The following is a 16,809-nucleotide window of genomic DNA, read 5'->3' as shown; positions in this document are numbered from 1 at the left end:
AAAACCCAAAAGAGCAAGAACAAAGTTACCAAGTACTATTGATACTATTACCAAATATGAAAAAATTACAGGATTATGCATGTTTTGAGTCTTAGGGGGCCTTAGATCTCACACAAACCAGCTCCCCTGCTATGGAAGCAGACTGGAAGTTAAAGGAATTTGGCAATGAAAATAGTTCATGGCAACCAGAAATACTTAGCTAAGATATGGAATTGCTGCTATTTGATATATATTTTTTAATCTAAAAAAGATAGCAATTCTAAATGTCTCTAAATGATAAATCTCATCTGAGTTCAGGGTTTTTCTATTGAGTAATACTAAGAATAATTAAGTCAGGTCCATCTTTCATTCTAACATAATCTTTATGGGGGGGTCAGAGAAAATATTTAGCTATTTTTTTTCTTACTTTCTATTTGGCCAAAAGCAAACAAAGCGTCTTGATCATGTTGTGTAGTTACAGACCTTGGATACCCTAAGATAATGGTGTGTAGTTACAGACCTTGCACACGTTAAGATGTTATATAGTTACAGACCTTGGCGTTTTCCTTGGAAATTTCACACTCAAACCGAGCCGTTTCTTTTTCTTTAACTTGAAGGTCGGTGAGTGGTCTTAGGAATTCCACATGAGGGGCTGTAAGAGAATGGCATTGATATTCAAAAGGAGGCTTCTGATATTTTTCTGGTACACATTTAAAAAAAAGTGACTCTTCGCTCTCTCTTTCAAGACAAGGTTTCTCTGTAGCAGGCTGGCCTCAAACTTTGCCTGCCTTTGCCTTCCAAGTGCTGTGCCTAAGGGCTGCGCTGCCAACACCCAGTGAAAAAAAGTGACTCTCTTTTGCAGGAATATTTTTTTTCTTTTCCTATCTTAATAGACTGACACTGCCTTTGAAATCGCTTGCAGCTTCCACAGGGGATGATGCCTTGCTTTTGATCTGTCTAGCTCATATACATTTTGTCTTACTGTGCTACCAACTCAGTTCCTCCACACTGAGATCCATCTCAGCTCTTCTGAATGCTTCCTGAAAAAGATACCTTCTTTCTGTTGGTTCTATACCAGAGCTGAAGGACATTATTTGTCAAAGGAAACACTAGTAAGGGAAGGAACATCATTCGGAATCCAGTAGAATTCAAAGACAATAGCCTGAATGCCAAGACAACAGTTTGAAGCCCTCCAATTGGCTTTGTGTATGGCTAATAGGCATGAGTCAAGTTGGAACCACACATATCCAGCTTTTCAGTTTTGACTCAGCTTTAAAGATTTCCCATGCAAGTCAGGCATGTATTTGTATGACAAACACTGTGTTCTACAGGGGGCGCTGATTTGGCTTTTATGTCTGCTGGTTCAGGCATCTCCAGACACGGGACTGCTGCTCTGCGGGATGGAGCAGCTGCCTCTTTTCCCTTCCATCTTTCCAGTGCTCCTTATAAGGCCTTTCCAAGTCAACCCTTCTTGGTCATGGGGTTCTGAGACCAACGCTAGCTGATAGGCTTGACAATAAGCCATCATGGCCGAGCCTTCACCAAGAGGAAGTAGATGACAAGGGGAAGAAACCCATGGGGCTACTCTGAGGTAAGTCAACCGAAGCGTGGAAAGAGTGACACGGCACAAGATGCTGGGAGCACAGTCAAAGCCACTGGGTTTCAGTTGTTGACAGATGAGAAGCAACATAGCCAAACAAGTATTGCACAAAAATATACCATGAAAAATGCTTTGCTGGACAAATGAATCAACAAAGCGAATGAGCTAGCTAGCAGTGGACATACTGAGAGAAGGGGTTATTTCTGTACCGGGGAAGAAGCAGTAGCAAAAATGACGGAGTGCTTCATTCAAAGAATCCAGGACTCAAAGAACCTGGGCCTCATTCAGCTTCTCTTCCATTCTTATTCTCAGACTGAATTATGTGATAGGGCATTTACACATTAGAGCTATTCTCAAGTATGTTTGTTCCCATTCAAGCAAACTTTCATTCTCATTTTTAAGACATTCTCCAGGCCTGAAAACTTCTCTTCCTTCCAAATGGAGTCACGGTTCTGCACTTCTCTTTGTGTTAAAGGTTATTTTCATCCCTAGCAGGATATTCAAATAGTGGGCATAGCCGCATACAGACCAAGAGCACAGCAGCACAGTGAACGGTGGTCGGCGTCTCTCCCAAGACCAGACAGAGCACAAGAAGGTTTGTAAAGATATGTGTGAAGTATCAGGTTAGGTCAAGAATTATGATTAGGCCAAGAAGGCATGCATAAAGTGTCTTGATGTTTTGACTACAAAGAGTTACAAAGGCCAAGTCCTGAGGAGGAGTACTTACGAACAACATTCAGGTTACACGAAGTCTTAAAGTCCTTGGCGTCGCAAGTGTATGTCTTGATATCCTCTGGGGTGCAGCCATGTATGATGAGCTTCCTGACCCTGCCATCGGCGACGATTTCATATTTCTTGCTCTTGAGGATTTCTGTGCCATTTTTGAACCATTTCACCTTGGCGTTCTCTCTGGACACTTCACACTCCAGTACTGCAGTGGCCTCCTCTTCGACCGTCTGGTCTTCAAGGGGTTTAGTGAACTCAACTGGGGGTTCTGAAAGAATCCAACTTATTAGCTGCTTCCCTTCTCCAAGAGTTCCAGAACTTTCTCTAGTTTTCTCTGGCATCTCTGGGACTGCTTCTGCTCTAAGTTTACTCACTTGCCAAACTTTTTTTCATTTAGATGTTTTCCTTAAATAATGTTGCTTCATTATTATTCATACACACAGAGAAAAAAAAAAACCTTTTTATGTCCCTGCTGCCTCTGGCCAGTCTGGAAACTCATTATGTAGACCAGACTGGTTTCCAACTTGAGACAATCCTTCTGCCTCTGACTCTCGAGGGTTAGGCTTACAAGAAAAATAAGTAGAAAACATAAAGGAAATAATGGCCAACATTGTCATAAAATGGGTTGATAATAATTATTTTACCAGTTGTTTTTGGAACTAGTTAAAAATACAATAATAACATAGGGACAGAAAGAGTATGTAAAACCCACGTTAATTTTGATTTTTTTTTCCTTCAGAGACAAGTTTTCTCTGTGTAGACCTGACTGTCCTGGAATTCACACTGTAGACCAGGCTGGCTTTGAACTCACAGAGATCTGGATGTCTCTGCCTCCTGAGTGCTGGCCTTGAAGGTGTACACAATGCCTCACCATTGAAAAAACAACCTCTATTTTGTTATGCCAAAATGTAAATCAGACTTTTGGATCCTTGATTTTAATGATCTGCGGTGCTCTTGCACAAAAACAATTAGGCGGATGCATTATTTATGATTCTGCTCACGGTGTGTGCACTTAGGGATGCTTTTTGAAATTACCTTTCACAAAGAGGTTGGCCTGAGTTTTGAAGTCCTTGGCCGTCAGCTGGACCTCTCCCGCGTCTTCCAGCTTCACGTCCCTCAGGGTGAGCGTGTGAACTCTTCCTTCCGAACGGGTCACCACCTAGGTGAGTTTGCAAACCGTGTGGGAGACAGGGAGATGAAACAGCCGCCTAGAACGCAAGTCCCTTAACGCATCTAGATAAACTATGTAAGAGCGCCACTTAAAAGGAACTTCGATTTCTAACACATGCACAAGTATATAGTATCTATTAATACATTGATTTGCCATCTGAGTTATTCTGAAAAGTCTGTAGGATATTCTCTGTCACTGAATATATCGCCCAGAAAGTAGTGAGTTTTCAATAAATGGCTTATGTAGACCATAGTCAATAGTTTGACTGTATTCAAATAGAAAGGAAATACAATAGATAGAAAAACAAATCAATGAAATGAATGCCAAATATTTTTGGTAAACCATGTAATGATTACATTAAGAGTCATCCTTTGTTGATATAATGAGGTATACTGGTGAAACACAGAAGGCACCACCAAACTGTTAAAATTCAAATACAAAATTATCAAAAGCCTCTGAGAGAATTTAGCTGTTTTCACTTGGCCAAAGGGGATAAAAACCAAAAATGAAAGAAAAATAAAGTTTATTTCCAAAATGTTGCCTTCCAGTTTCTGATGTCTATAAGTTGTTTTGTGTGACTGTTGGTGTAGAGATTAGAGATTTTTACAAAAAGTTTAGATAAAAAGGCCTGAGTTAACATGATAACAGTTTGTGCTAATAAACCTAATTTAAACAAAACCTCTAAACTATAGTAAGTGAACATGCAACTTTGCAGCTCGTCCTTAAATTCCTTTTGAAAAGAGAAACTTTTCAAATAAAGAGGTATAAGGTCTTGTCAACAGACAAGATCACCTGGCAAAATTGAGAGCAAGGGGAGAAGGGGAGGGTTGAGGAGAACTTGAGGGAATGGGATAGTCAAGATGGAGGAAGGACAGAGATGAGAGCAAGGAAAGAGATATCTTGATTGAGGGAGCCATTATAGAGTTAGCAGAAACCTGCATCTAGAGAAATTCCCAGGAATCCACAAGGATGACCCTGCCTAAGACCCCAAGCAATAGACTAGAGGGGGCCTGATCTTGACTTGCCCTGTAGTCAGACTGATGATTATCTTAAATGTTACCATAGAACCTTTGTCCAACAACAGATGGAAACAGAGGCAGAGACCCACGTCAGAGCACTGGGCTGAGCTCCCAAGGTCCAGTTGAAGAGTGGGAGGAGTGAGAATATGAGCAAGAGGTCAAGACAATAAAGGGTTCATCCACTGAAACAGTCTACCTGAGCTAATAGGAGCTCACCAATCCACCCCGACAGAGAAGGAACAACCACAGGACCACACTAGTCCCTCTGAATGTGACTGACAGTTGCATGGCTGGAGCTGATGAGGGGCCACTGACAGTGGCACCAGGATTTATCTCTACTGCTTGTACTGGCTTTTTGGGATTCTATTCTCTTTGGATGGATACCATGCTCAGCCTAGATGTAGTGGGGAGGGCCTTGGACCTTCCACAAAGCAATGTGCCTTACCCTCTCTTAGGGGGTGGGTGGAGGAAATGGGAGGAGGGAGGGAGTGGGAATTTGGATTGGTATTTTTTTTTTAAAAAAAATCTAATAAATTAAAAAAGAAAGAAAGAAAAAAAAAGGTAGGAGATCAAGTTCGCAGAAGGATTAGTTTTGGAAGGCCCCCTGTGGGATTAACATTCCTACAGGCAGGGACAATTCAGCTGCCCTCTGGCTCTGGTGGACCCACCCTTCCTAACCCTAGGAAAAAATGTAATATGATAATTGGAGTAAAGCAGATGCGAGATTTTTAGGAATCTACATTTTAAGTCAAAATAGCAGAGTTTTTGTGTTTGAATGGATAGTCATCTTTTTTTTTCTAATATAAAGCTCCTAGTTTAACCACCAAATAAGAAAAAAAAATACACTGCACTGAATACTGAATAGGAAAAAAAAAGAGATGTACATATTAAACCAAGAAATTTGAGTTGAACCCAGCACCTAGTTTGGTATCTAGAAGACGTTGTTGTAAAAGAAGTTTTTTTTTTTTTTTTTTGGTGTGAAATGCTACAGTTGGGACGTTCTGCCGCCTTTTCTCGTTGGTAACAATAGAAACCAAAGAGTTGAGTGCTGGGCAGAACTCATCTACCAGAAGACTGTTCCTGAGTTAATCATTACTCATTTAGTTCAACGCTAGTTTTTAAAATCTATTTTCAACCATCTACATGAAGGCAATGTTCTCTAGTCCTTCAGCCTCTGTGAAACTAAGTCCCCTTCCAATGATATCTTTTTCAGTCTTCAAATTTTGATTTGTATAGAAATTTTACAGATGGTCAGTATTATTTCTGGAATATTGGGCAAGGCAAAAGCCGCAGAACAATGAAATGTCCTGTATTTTTCTATATTTTATTTTTAAGAATTCAAAATGCAGGATTATCAAGCTAATGTGAGTATCACTTCTACACTAAAGGGACTGCAGAAGTTTAATTTTCTGATCCGGGCAGAAGCCCAGGAGGTACAGAAAATAACAGATCAATTTAGGCCTATCTGAATAAATGGCTCAGTTTTCACTTTGGGGTTGAATGTTGAACCTCAGGAATGAATGTTAGCCAAAACTAAGGTAGTTTACCCAAACTTCTCAAAAGTTTATTCACTTACACACAGGGATCCCCGCAACCGCCCCCCCCCCATTCCGCCAGCTGCACTTTAAATGGTCCTCTGGCATTCCAGAGTTTGCGCAGCCTAAAACACTTGAGCGTTAAAAATAGCCTTGGAGAAACGCTAGAAGAGAAAATCTGCCCAGAAGTTATCTCTCCGACTCTATCAACTGCCCAAAATGGAGTTCCAGTCTCCTCTCAATCCGTTTCTACCCAGAACACCAGATAACACAGGAACAACCTGTGTGCACAGCTACAGCTGAGACCTCGGTTAGGAAGCCCCTCAGCTCTGTTCTTGCTTTCCACCCACTCCTAACGAGCTAGCCCTGATGGCTACTGAACATTTGCCTCCTTTTCTTCCTTCCCGAAAAAACTACAACGTGATCATATTTAAAATTGTTATTCCTATTTTAGTAAGACACTATCATCTTACAGTTCCAGCAGAAATCAAGTTAGAGGAAGGACAAAAGCAACGGCTCTGGAGGGAAGGGGCCTTAGCAAGAACAAAGCGAAGGACAATGGAAGTGATCCCAAAGGAGAAAGGCAAAGCAACTGGTGGCCCCGCTTTTTACCTTATCATCAGGCTCCAGTTTCTTCCCTTTGAGGTACCATTCCACTGGGATATCCTCATAAGACAGCTCGCAGTCAAAGGTGGCTGTTTCCCCTGCGGTCACTGTGACATCCTTCAGAGGCCTCAGAAGACCGATTATCCGAGCTTTGCGAGAGGGAAGGAAATGCCTTGTGTTATTCATTCTGAAATTCCCCAAGGATAAACAGATTTAATTCTTCGTTTCCATGATGGTTTTCTTCATGAAGGAAAGAGCCACAAGTCTGGCTGCTGCTTTAACTCCCATGTGGACGTGGCCCCGTGGTGCTGAGAAGGGGAGCGTAGGCAACCAAAGAGCTGGTGTTTGTAGGAGCCGCCTCTCCAGGATATACAAGGTCAGCAAGAAATCTGGGCTGCATCTGTCTCTCTGCCAGGCGTCAGGTTCCTCCTGCTACATAAGGTATGTGACCTCCAAAATAACTAAGGCTCTGATTGGGAGAGGCAAGGGGTCCCTGGCCCCACAGCCTGTCCATGTCCATCAGCCACTTCGCACCTTCCAAAAATGGGAACCCAACTTTTCTGCCTCCCTTCTTGAGCTGAAAATGCCCACACAGCAAAGGTCTCTCTAGGGTTACTGTTGGATAGTCACTTGAGAGATAGTTTGTTTTTTTAAGAATTTTTAATTCTTAGTTCTTACTCTATGTTTATCGATTTTGAATGAAAGGATTGCAACAGCAGAAAAACCTGACTTTAATTTGTCATTGATGTTCAAATGACAAAGTCACTGAAAATGTCAAGAGTTTAGAATCTGAACGACTTTTATATCAGGAGGTCAAAAAATAAATAGGAAAGCCAGTTCTTACACACAAATAGTATTTTCCAATCCCAGTTAAGTTCACATTCATTCTCTGAGTAAACTTACTTTCTTTCTTTCTTTCTTTCTTTCTTTCTTTCTTTCTTTCCTTCCTTCCTTCCTTCCTTCCTTCCTTCCTTCCTTCCTTCATTCCTTTTTTATCAAAAACATGTAATACTTACGCTTAACTCGGAGGTGGGCGCTAGATTTGACATTGGCGGCTTGGAAATCTACACCACCAGTCTGGTCCAGGCGGCAGTTGTGTAAGATTAGGAAATGTATCTTGCCTTCTTCTTTAATTTCACACTCCTGTGCCAACGGAGAGAAAGTGTTTCACAGCAAGTAATGTTGAGACTTTTTTCATAGGTATATAATGTAATTTATAAAAAGGTGCTACAAATGAATGGTTATACATACACTTCATGTATGAAATACAGCCCCCTGCTACTACCAGAAGTGTTTCTTTTAGCTGTGTGATTCTGAACTAGAAGCATTATAGGATACATCTAACTTACACAGGGCTGGGCAAGAATCAACGTGCAAGTGACCTTCCTAGCCCATTCACAGACCCCAACGTCTCTCTTTGGCCGCAGGCCCCATAGGGAACTTAATTCCATGTTTCAAATGCCCCGCATGCACCCTGACTTTTCGCCTGTCCTTTTCCACTTCACACTATCCCTCTTCAGTGCTGACAGGTTCAGAAATAGCCGTACAGGTGTTTGGAGCAGCGCCTCTCCCTTGAGTTTCCAGTTGGCATGGATATCATCTTCAGAGATCTCGGTTTCAAAGCGTGCCGTCTCGGTCTCCATCACCTCGACACTGTACAGGGGTCGCACCAGTTTAATCTCCCGATCTGGAAGAAATGAAGGGTCAGCATGTGCCGTGAGTCTTTGGCAGAGAAGACTCCCATGGCGACTACAGGGAGTCTTGTGGAAATGTCCTTACCCTCAATGTCGAGCTTTCCAGAGGTCTGGTCTGTCCCACAGTCACAGGTATACTGGCCAATGTCGGATTTCAAGGCTTTCTTGAGGATCAGCATCCGCTTCTTGCCGTCAGCCTTAATAACAACATTTTTAGACGGCTTTATTTCCTTCCCGTCCTTAAACCATTTCACGGGTGCATCCGCTTTGCTGATTTCACACTGAAGAACCACTTCATCCTTCTCCACACCCGTGTAATCCTGAAGCTTTCCCGTGAAGTATGGGTCTCCCTCTGCAGGTGAAGAGAAGTGGAGAACCGTCACCCACCTAGAGAGCTGGCGATCCCTGGGCAGGTGTAATGGTACCCCAGAGAGTTCCGAGTGTGCTTCACAGCCGTACCCCACTGTCCATCAACTAGCATCTTTAGTTTCTAAATGTTAGGAAGAGAATCAGCACACAGGAGTTATGGTTCAAAATCATCTGCTTAGACTTTAAAAAAATTACCAATCGCTTAAAGGACACACACAGTTCGGCTTTGGGGGATGTTCCTTTGCCATTTGTCAAGTTTTTCAAATTCTTAGTCACTCTTATCAGGTCTTGAAGCTTTGTAGCATTCCCATTCCCCAATCTAGCAATAGTTTGCACCTAGCGTGTCTCCATATATTAGCTGTCGTAAGTGGATTTTCTTATAGAAAGGACCAAGGAGAACAATGAGCTTTACTAAATTCTTTTCACCTCTCTCTGTAGAAACTTCAAAGGCTACTATTCTGAAATAATTTTGATAGCAGAGGAGAAAGTACTTATGCATTCTTATTTTGCGTGACAAGCCAGATTTAATCTGGTTTTGGCTATTTTATGGGCCTAAGAGAGTGATGATCATCTTTTTTGCTCTGTAGTTCAGAAATACACTTGGCAATGCATGTGTTGGTTTCTTAGGTGCATCTCCATGCAGTATTATACTCAGAAGACCATTTTATATCACACACACACACACACACACACACACACACACACACACTCCGTACTTTTCTGTTGAATTCACTGTGATATAATCCAGTTTTTAAAAATGCCTACCTAGCACGGTGAGTTTGGCTTCTGAACTTATCCCCATCGCCTCCACTTTAATTTGGGAGGTGTCGTCGATGATCAGATCTTTGAATGTGATGGAGTGCACTTTCCCTTCGTCGTGCATGGAGACTCGCTTGCTGGTGTGAAGGCGTTGGTCGTTCTTGAACCAGCTCACTGGGATGTTGTCATGGGACAGCTCTACAGTGAACACAGCATTTTCCCTCTCTTTGGCTGTCACATCCTTGAGTGGGGTAAGGAATTTGAGGCGGATTCCTGTCGAAGAAAACACAGGCAATTACTTTTACCACTTTAACAAGGAAATGTAAAATTAAATGCAAAAAATATATAATTCTATAGGCACCTATACCACCACCACAAACAGTTCACCTTCAATGATCAGTTTGCCACTGGTATGTTTATCCTCAGCTTCAAACATGTACTTGGCTTCGTCTTCAAAAGCGGCTGACTTGATCACCAGGGAATGCCTGGTGCCATCCTTGATGAGTTCAAACCTGTCGTCACCTGTGATCTCCTGGGTTCCTTTGAGCCAGCGGAAGGTTTTGGGCTCCCTGGATACCTCACACTCGAATTTAGCCTCGTCTTTCTCGAAGACTTTGACGTCGCTGAGCGGCGTGATGAAAATGAGTGGCAGTTCTGAAAGAGAAGCCGGAGCAGAGCCCGTCAGAGCCCGTCAGAGCCCGCCGCTTTCACCCCCCGCTCCGTTTCCGAGCAGGGGAAGCTTGCATGGAAAATGTTAGAGAGTCTGTGTACAGAGCGCACCTTTCACTTTCAGATTGGCTGCCGATTTAGCATTGGCAGCCTGGAAGGAAACCTCCCCGGTCATATCCAGCTGGCAGTTATAAAGAACCAGGACGTGTTTCTTCCCATCCTCGATGATTTCACAGTCCTAGGGAGGGTGATCATAGACAGTGTTTACATATACAGGACTTCCTGCAAGTCACCAAGGAATTGTACTTTGGAGGCATGGGGGACCTAAGAAAAAATATCCAAACAAACAACCCGCTGCTATCTGTGCGACTCTGCTGGGGTCACTTACGGGAGAAGCGGTCAAAGGTTCGCCCTTCAGCTTCCACTGGCCGTGCACGTCAGGCTCAGACAGCTCGATTTCAAAGCGGGCCGTTTCTCCCACAAACACCTCCACGCCGTACAGAGGCTTTTCCACTTTTATGAGTCGAGCTGAAAGCATACAAGGTTCTGTGAGTTGGACTGAGCCCCAGTGCATTGAATCTCTGTGATGGGATGACCTAAACTCGGGGGTAACTCACCCTCCACAGTGACGTTGGCCTTAGTGGTGTCCGTGCCACAGTCACACACGTATTCGCCTTTGTCTTTAAGCTCCGCCTTCTTGATCTTCAAAATGCGGCGCAGGCCGTCCGTCTTGACCGAATGTTTGGGCGAAGGCACGATCTCTTCCCCATCTTTGAACCATTTCACGGGCACGTCTTTGCTCACTTGGCACTTCAGGATAATCTCATCCTTCTCAACACCAGTCTTGTCGTGTAACTTCACCGTGAAGTAGGGGTCGGCCTCTGCCGGAGACACCCAGCACATGGTCAGAAAAAGATGTGGCGGCCAAAGCCGATTAAACAACCCCGGGTTGGAAGGATATATTCCTACCCATCCGCGAGCTGGTCCCACTTACCCAAGACCTTCAGATTGGCTGTGGAGCTGAGGTTCTTCACTTGCGCTTTGATCTGCGAGATGTCATCCAGTGTCACCTCTCTCATTTCCAGCTTGTACGTCTTTCCTTCCGAAGACATGAGCACCGTCCGGGTGGTGTGCAGCTTGACATCATTTTTGAACCAGACCACGTGCATTTTCTCATGAGACAGCTCACAAACAAAAGTTGCCGTCTCGCCTTCTTTTACAGTTTGATCTTCCAGAGGGGATATGAACTTCAGTCTTATGCCTACGGGGCAAGCAGGCAACACATTCAGGAACACAGGACACCCACAGAAAGGTTTGTCTCTACCTACTGTGGGCATAAAACTCAGCTACCTCATGGGGCATTTATTTGTTCTTTTTAGATGGGGTTATTCTTCATTTTAAAAGTTAAGTGCTTTGGGGGGGTTGGTTTAGTGTGTGTGTGTATGTGTGTGTGTGTGTGTATGTGTGTGTATGTGTATGTGTGTGTATGTGTATGTGTGTGTTCTATGACACTGGAAGAGAAGTAGTAGTGACCCCTGCCATTAATTGCTAGCTCTTAGAATTTGGTATGCTGTCTTTAAATGGACCAGAAAACCAAACGAGGATACCTACATACTGGATATAACATTTCGATATCATCGATGGGCTGTTACCTGTCACAAACAACTGTGCAGATGTCTTCTTGCCCTCCACCTCGGCAGTGTAGACCCCTTCATCATCAAACTGAGAATCGTTGATGACAAGAATATGTTTCTTCCCATCAGCAATGATATCAAATTTGTCAGATGCCTTGATTATATCAGGCCCTTTAGACCAAATTACGTTTGCCTCTCGGGTAAGGACACATTCAAACCGAGCCTGTCGCTTCTCTGGGACAGTCACATCTTTCAGGGGTACAGCAAAGTCAAGTTCAATTTCTGCAAATCAAATAGTAAGGAAGACAATGAGGCGTCCGTTCCAGATGCAGAGGAAGGGGAAACGAAGCTGAGCCCACTCCTTAGCTCTAACGCCCTGTACCTTTGACTGTCAAAATGGCAGTTGTGACGGCGTTGCAAGCCTGGTAGAGGACTTCACCAGCTTGGTCCAGCTTCACTTTGTGCAAAGTTAAGAAGCGCTTTCCGCCTTCAGCTTTGATTTCACAAGTCTGAAAAAAAAAAAAAAAAAGGGCAACTTTCATTGGTATTTGCATGAGACGAAGTCCCCAGAGAATATTTCTGAAAGAGATTTCTACAGAGTGTCAAACAATACACTAATAAACATATAAGCAAAGCACGACCATTAGAAAAATTTACCAGATTTTAGCCACCCTGTCCACAAAGAATGCATTAAATAATTTCCCTCCTTTGAGAAACCCACGTTCACGGTTAGCAAATGAAGCCTGCACAGCCAACATCAATGAGGCGCTAGTCATGTCGCATGACAGGCAGCTTCCAAGGGGAGGTACTCACAGGCGAGGGCCTCAGAAGTTCTCCCTTCAGCTTCCACTCCCCAGGTATGTCTGCCTCGGAGATTTCGGCATCAAAGCTGGCACTTTCCTTCTCGTAAATAGTGACATCTTCTATCGGCTTAAGCAGCTCAACGTCACGCTCTGGATCAGCCAGAGGTAAATAACAATGCTTTAGACAACCCAGTCATACGTCGCTTTTTAAAAGTAAGAATTCCATACGTACACACATGCGTGTAATATGTTTTGATCAAACCCACCCCGTTTCCTCCCTCCCCCTCCAGCTCTTCTCTGATCCACTCCTTTTCCCTCCCAACAGCATAGCATCACTTTTTAAGACCCCAAAACCAAAACCACTGAGTCTACCTACCGCTACCTCCCTGTGCCTGGGTGTAGGCTCATTTACTAGTTAATGCTTGTATTTTTTTGGGTGGGGGTGATGCTTTGCTTTATGCATGCACAGAATTATCTTTCAGAGTAACAGGTAAGATCCTTCTACCTCCAAGGGTCAGCCTCGCCGGGTATCTTTTCCCTTCGATCTCGATCGCGTACTCATCAATATCTTCAGGCATGGCGTTCTTAATTTTGAGAATGAGGTGGTTCCCCTCCTTCAGTATCTCAGTCTTGTCGTTTGGTTCCATGGGGATCTCATCGTAGCCTTTGAACCACTTAAAGTTTGGTGTGTCCTTGGCGATGTCACAGGTGAAAACAGCCGTCCCCTTGGGCTTCACGTGCTGGTCTCGGATAGGTTTCACCAGCCATTCTCTGATGATTTCTGTTGGAAACACAGGGAGAAAGAAGAAATCACTTCTCTGGGAAACTTCAGGGATAGGAAAAATTCAGGAACCTGGATGTGATCAATTTGTGAGATGCTGATATTCCTCCCTTTAAATAAGGTATCAATGAGGTTTCTGATATTCAGACATTGGGAAACAAGTCATTCTGTTTTCTTATCATAAAAAGAACAAGTTTATACCAAAAAACTAACATAATTATATATTAGTAAGTTACTATATATATTATATACTACATATACTATATATTTATATATTACTATACATATCTTTGAACTTCGTTGCTATATTTAAAAAAAAAATAAAATATATCTTTGATATATATGTATTATAATATATATTAGATATGTCTCATTTTGTTGCCTTCACTGGTTTCAATGTCATGTGCCCCAGCAACCCTCTCGCTCCAGCCTCACAGTACTCACCTACTACTTTCACACAGGAAGAACATTCCAGGTTGTTGGCATTTTCCACAGTCACGGTGTATGTTCCAGCATCAAAATCGTCTGCATCGTTGATGGTCAGGGCCCGCATCAAGCCAATGACACCCGGCACAATCTTGCCAGGCTTCTCCACCACGATCTTGCCATCCTTCCTCCAGACCACATCTCGCTCTTTGTTCAGCTCGCAACTCAGGTACAGCGGCTGCCCCTTGACCACCGTGACTTCCTCTTCCAGTGTTTTCACGAAACGAACAGGAAGTTCTGTGGAGAATGCCAACCAAACACATTTAAGGTTTCCAGTGGAAAGAAAACTCAGAGGTTTTGTCTGAAATCACAATGGATGGTACCACTGAGGTCTCTTTTGTAAAATTTAATCACAGATCATGCGCAGAACTAAGAGTTACCTTCTACGATGAGCTTGGCTGTGGAGGTCTTTTCTTTGTTTCCCAGACGTAGCACACAGGTGTATTCGCCAGCATCAGAGAGCTGAACGTCGATGATGTGCAGTTTTCTGTCTTTACCATCCGCAATGAACCTGTGCTTTGGGCTCTCACGGATGTTGCTACCATCCTTCATCCAGGTGGTGATGGCGGTGGATGGGGAGACCAAGCATTCAAAGATGGCAGAAGAGCCCACAGACTCTGCCTCTGTCAGGACGATGTCTTTGATCTCTTTCACGAATTTCAGTGGCACAGCCTTTAGCTGGTAGGTGAATGGGGCTTCATCGGGAGGTTTCTCCCCACCACTTCCTGGTCTGAGCTTTTTCCTTTCAGCTTCTATGGGTGAAGGAGTCTTTTTGGCTACACCTAGTTCAAAGGCAAAGTGGAAAGTTAACTGGGCGCCTCCGCAGGCATCACAGCGTGTACATAAAGAGATGAGAAGACAGGAACAGAGAAGTAAAGACTTGACAGTTGGAAGGTCAGACATGAAGATGAAAAGGCCCAAGAACTAATGGGCACCCTTTATTTTCTCACGTGTCAGTTCTGGGTGTAAAATATCCAGATTAATGTATAATTATTTCACTTGTTATAAATATTTATGGATGAAAAATCAAGATACAAATACATCATGGTAAAATTTATTTGGTTTTATTTATAACAGCTACTTGAATAATACTAGTAGCAATGTCAGAAATAAAGACTATAAAATTTGAAAACATTTCCCCTTTGAGTGTAAGCCTTGGAATTCACAAGGCAACCAACATGTGACCACAGGTCTGAGGAGCATGGAACTCACCTTTGATGGGACCTTTCGGCTTGGCTGCTTCATCCTTAGGTTTGGCTTCTGAAATAAAAAAAGATAAGCATTTGTGCAATTTTCATACTTATTCCACCCTTATCAGGAAACCATGTGGGGTGAGTCATGCTCTTTGTTTTATATATATGTATATATATGTATATATATATATGTAAAGAGGAACCCGTTTCACTTATATGACTTCTACAGAGAATATGCTGGTATTTCTAAGAAGGCATTTTCTAAAATCAATGTAGCCAGGCTAAAATGCCAAGTTTAGGATTAAAAACATTCTTTTAGAGGTTCGAGTCAAGAGTCTGCTAGCATGTACAGGCCCGGAGCCCGACAATTATAATGAATTAATTAGTAAAAATTAAACTTTTGACAGGTGTCATTACTCTCTTGCCATATGTGGAGGGCTCACTACTGACCTATGAGAAAGGGTTTTGCCCTTGCTTAGTTATACAAACCGCTTTACAAGATATTTTATATGTTGGACATATAAATCAAAGAAATTAAAATTTTCCCCCATAAGTGACAGGAAAGTGGCGGAAATGGCCAAAAGTCCTTTTGTTGTTATTGGTGGTGTATAAATTGAGCAGACTAATGCATCCAGAGAAGATGAAGGACATTAGCCCAGGGAAGGTCATTATCTTTTCTAAATAATGTTTGAATCATAAATACAGGTGATTAAATATAGCATAAATATTAATAATTAAACTATATTTAAATGAGCACCCTATATTTTTCCCACCATTAAACACAACCAAAACCCAAATGATTGTGGGTAACTTAAAATGTTAAAGCAACTTAGCGACTTGTCACAGATGAGCCACTTTGGATGTGTACAATGACAGCAATCTCATATCCACTTAGGTTTATTTTTAAAATTCAAGACCTGATAACAAAATACTGGAATACAAATATTGGTAGTAAGTATCTTAAGGTTGGACTTCAGATGGCTATGCTGTTTAGTACATTTAAAAATTACTAATTTAAATCCATGTATAGATATAAAGGCTGAACCATCTATAGCCCCTTTCTCTTCTTTTTCTGTAATACTGTGGTAAATATGCCTTACATAAAAACATAAAAATTTCCATTATGCAATTTTCATGAAACATATTCACAAAGTTGTGAAACCATCAGTATTTATTTGTTAAACTTGCACTATCTCAATAGTTGAGTGTTTTTTAAAATGAGGAATGTTTGCTATCAGGCATAAGGGTGTGATTTGTTCCATGGGATTCCCACTCGTGTTCCCTGAGAGACTTTTCTCCTTGAGTTCCATCACCACTAAACATCCATTCGCTGATCTCAAAAGATTATGAGAGAAAGAACACCTGCAGAGCTGCACATATCATAAAACAATATGTATCCACAGGGTAACACAGTATTCGGTGGGGTCTATGAGGTGAAGAAAACCTAAGAGTTTGCTACACACCCCTGAACAGGACAGGATGCTCCAACTCTAATTCAGTGTGAAGCCACCCACACAAGTTAGTGAAAATAGAACCACAGGATACCAACCTGCTTTCTTTCCGACCACAGGTGCCGTCACCGGGGCAGCGATGGGCGTGGGTGCAGGCTCCATCGGTGGCGCCTTCATGGTTTTCACCTCTGTGGAGAGAAGACCCCACTGTATCAATGCGTCTGCAGCAACCACTTTTGGTGGCCTGTTTGCCTTTCAAGATGCGATATAGAACCCTTCAGATAGCACTATCTAAACATATTGAGATATCGGAAATCATTGAAGCACAGTGATT

At 42.6% G+C, this 16,809-nt stretch overlaps 1 protein-coding gene across 3 annotated transcripts in view; it reads right to left on the bottom strand.

Annotated features, from left to right (window-relative positions):
* Window positions 1-16,809, bottom strand: part of Ttn (titin) — a 266,701-nt gene that overhangs the window by 97,644 nt on the left and 152,248 nt on the right. For all 3 annotated transcript variants that reach the window (XM_050120983.1, XM_050120974.1, XM_050120992.1), the window contains 21 exons: window positions 16,574-16,663; window positions 15,044-15,091; window positions 14,212-14,613; window positions 13,790-14,068; window positions 13,070-13,345; window positions 12,575-12,714; window positions 12,144-12,270; window positions 11,780-12,043; window positions 11,122-11,388; window positions 10,745-11,008; window positions 10,516-10,655; window positions 10,239-10,365; window positions 9,846-10,112; window positions 9,465-9,731; window positions 8,416-8,682; window positions 8,184-8,323; window positions 7,653-7,779; window positions 6,643-6,785; window positions 3,341-3,464; window positions 2,307-2,573; window positions 534-631 (listed from right to left, as the gene is read on the bottom strand). In XM_050120983.1, the coding sequence (XP_049976940.1) occupies window positions 534-631; window positions 2,307-2,573; window positions 3,341-3,464; window positions 6,643-6,785; window positions 7,653-7,779; window positions 8,184-8,323; window positions 8,416-8,682; window positions 9,465-9,731; window positions 9,846-10,112; window positions 10,239-10,365; window positions 10,516-10,655; window positions 10,745-11,008; window positions 11,122-11,388; window positions 11,780-12,043; window positions 12,144-12,270; window positions 12,575-12,714; window positions 13,070-13,345; window positions 13,790-14,068; window positions 14,212-14,613; window positions 15,044-15,091; window positions 16,574-16,663 (4,124 nt within the window). The remainder of the gene's footprint in view (window positions 1-533; window positions 632-2,306; window positions 2,574-3,340; window positions 3,465-6,642; window positions 6,786-7,652; window positions 7,780-8,183; window positions 8,324-8,415; window positions 8,683-9,464; window positions 9,732-9,845; window positions 10,113-10,238; window positions 10,366-10,515; window positions 10,656-10,744; window positions 11,009-11,121; window positions 11,389-11,779; window positions 12,044-12,143; window positions 12,271-12,574; window positions 12,715-13,069; window positions 13,346-13,789; window positions 14,069-14,211; window positions 14,614-15,043; window positions 15,092-16,573; window positions 16,664-16,809) is intronic.

Source organism: Alexandromys fortis, unplaced genomic scaffold (genome assembly GCF_014885135.2).
Source record: "Alexandromys fortis isolate MF-2015 unplaced genomic scaffold, M_Fortis_MF-2015_v1.1 scaffold_8_1_9099942, whole genome shotgun sequence".
Taxonomy (NCBI): Eukaryota; Metazoa; Chordata; class Mammalia; order Rodentia; family Cricetidae; genus Alexandromys; species Alexandromys fortis.
This window is presented reverse-complemented; position numbering and strand designations above follow the sequence as displayed.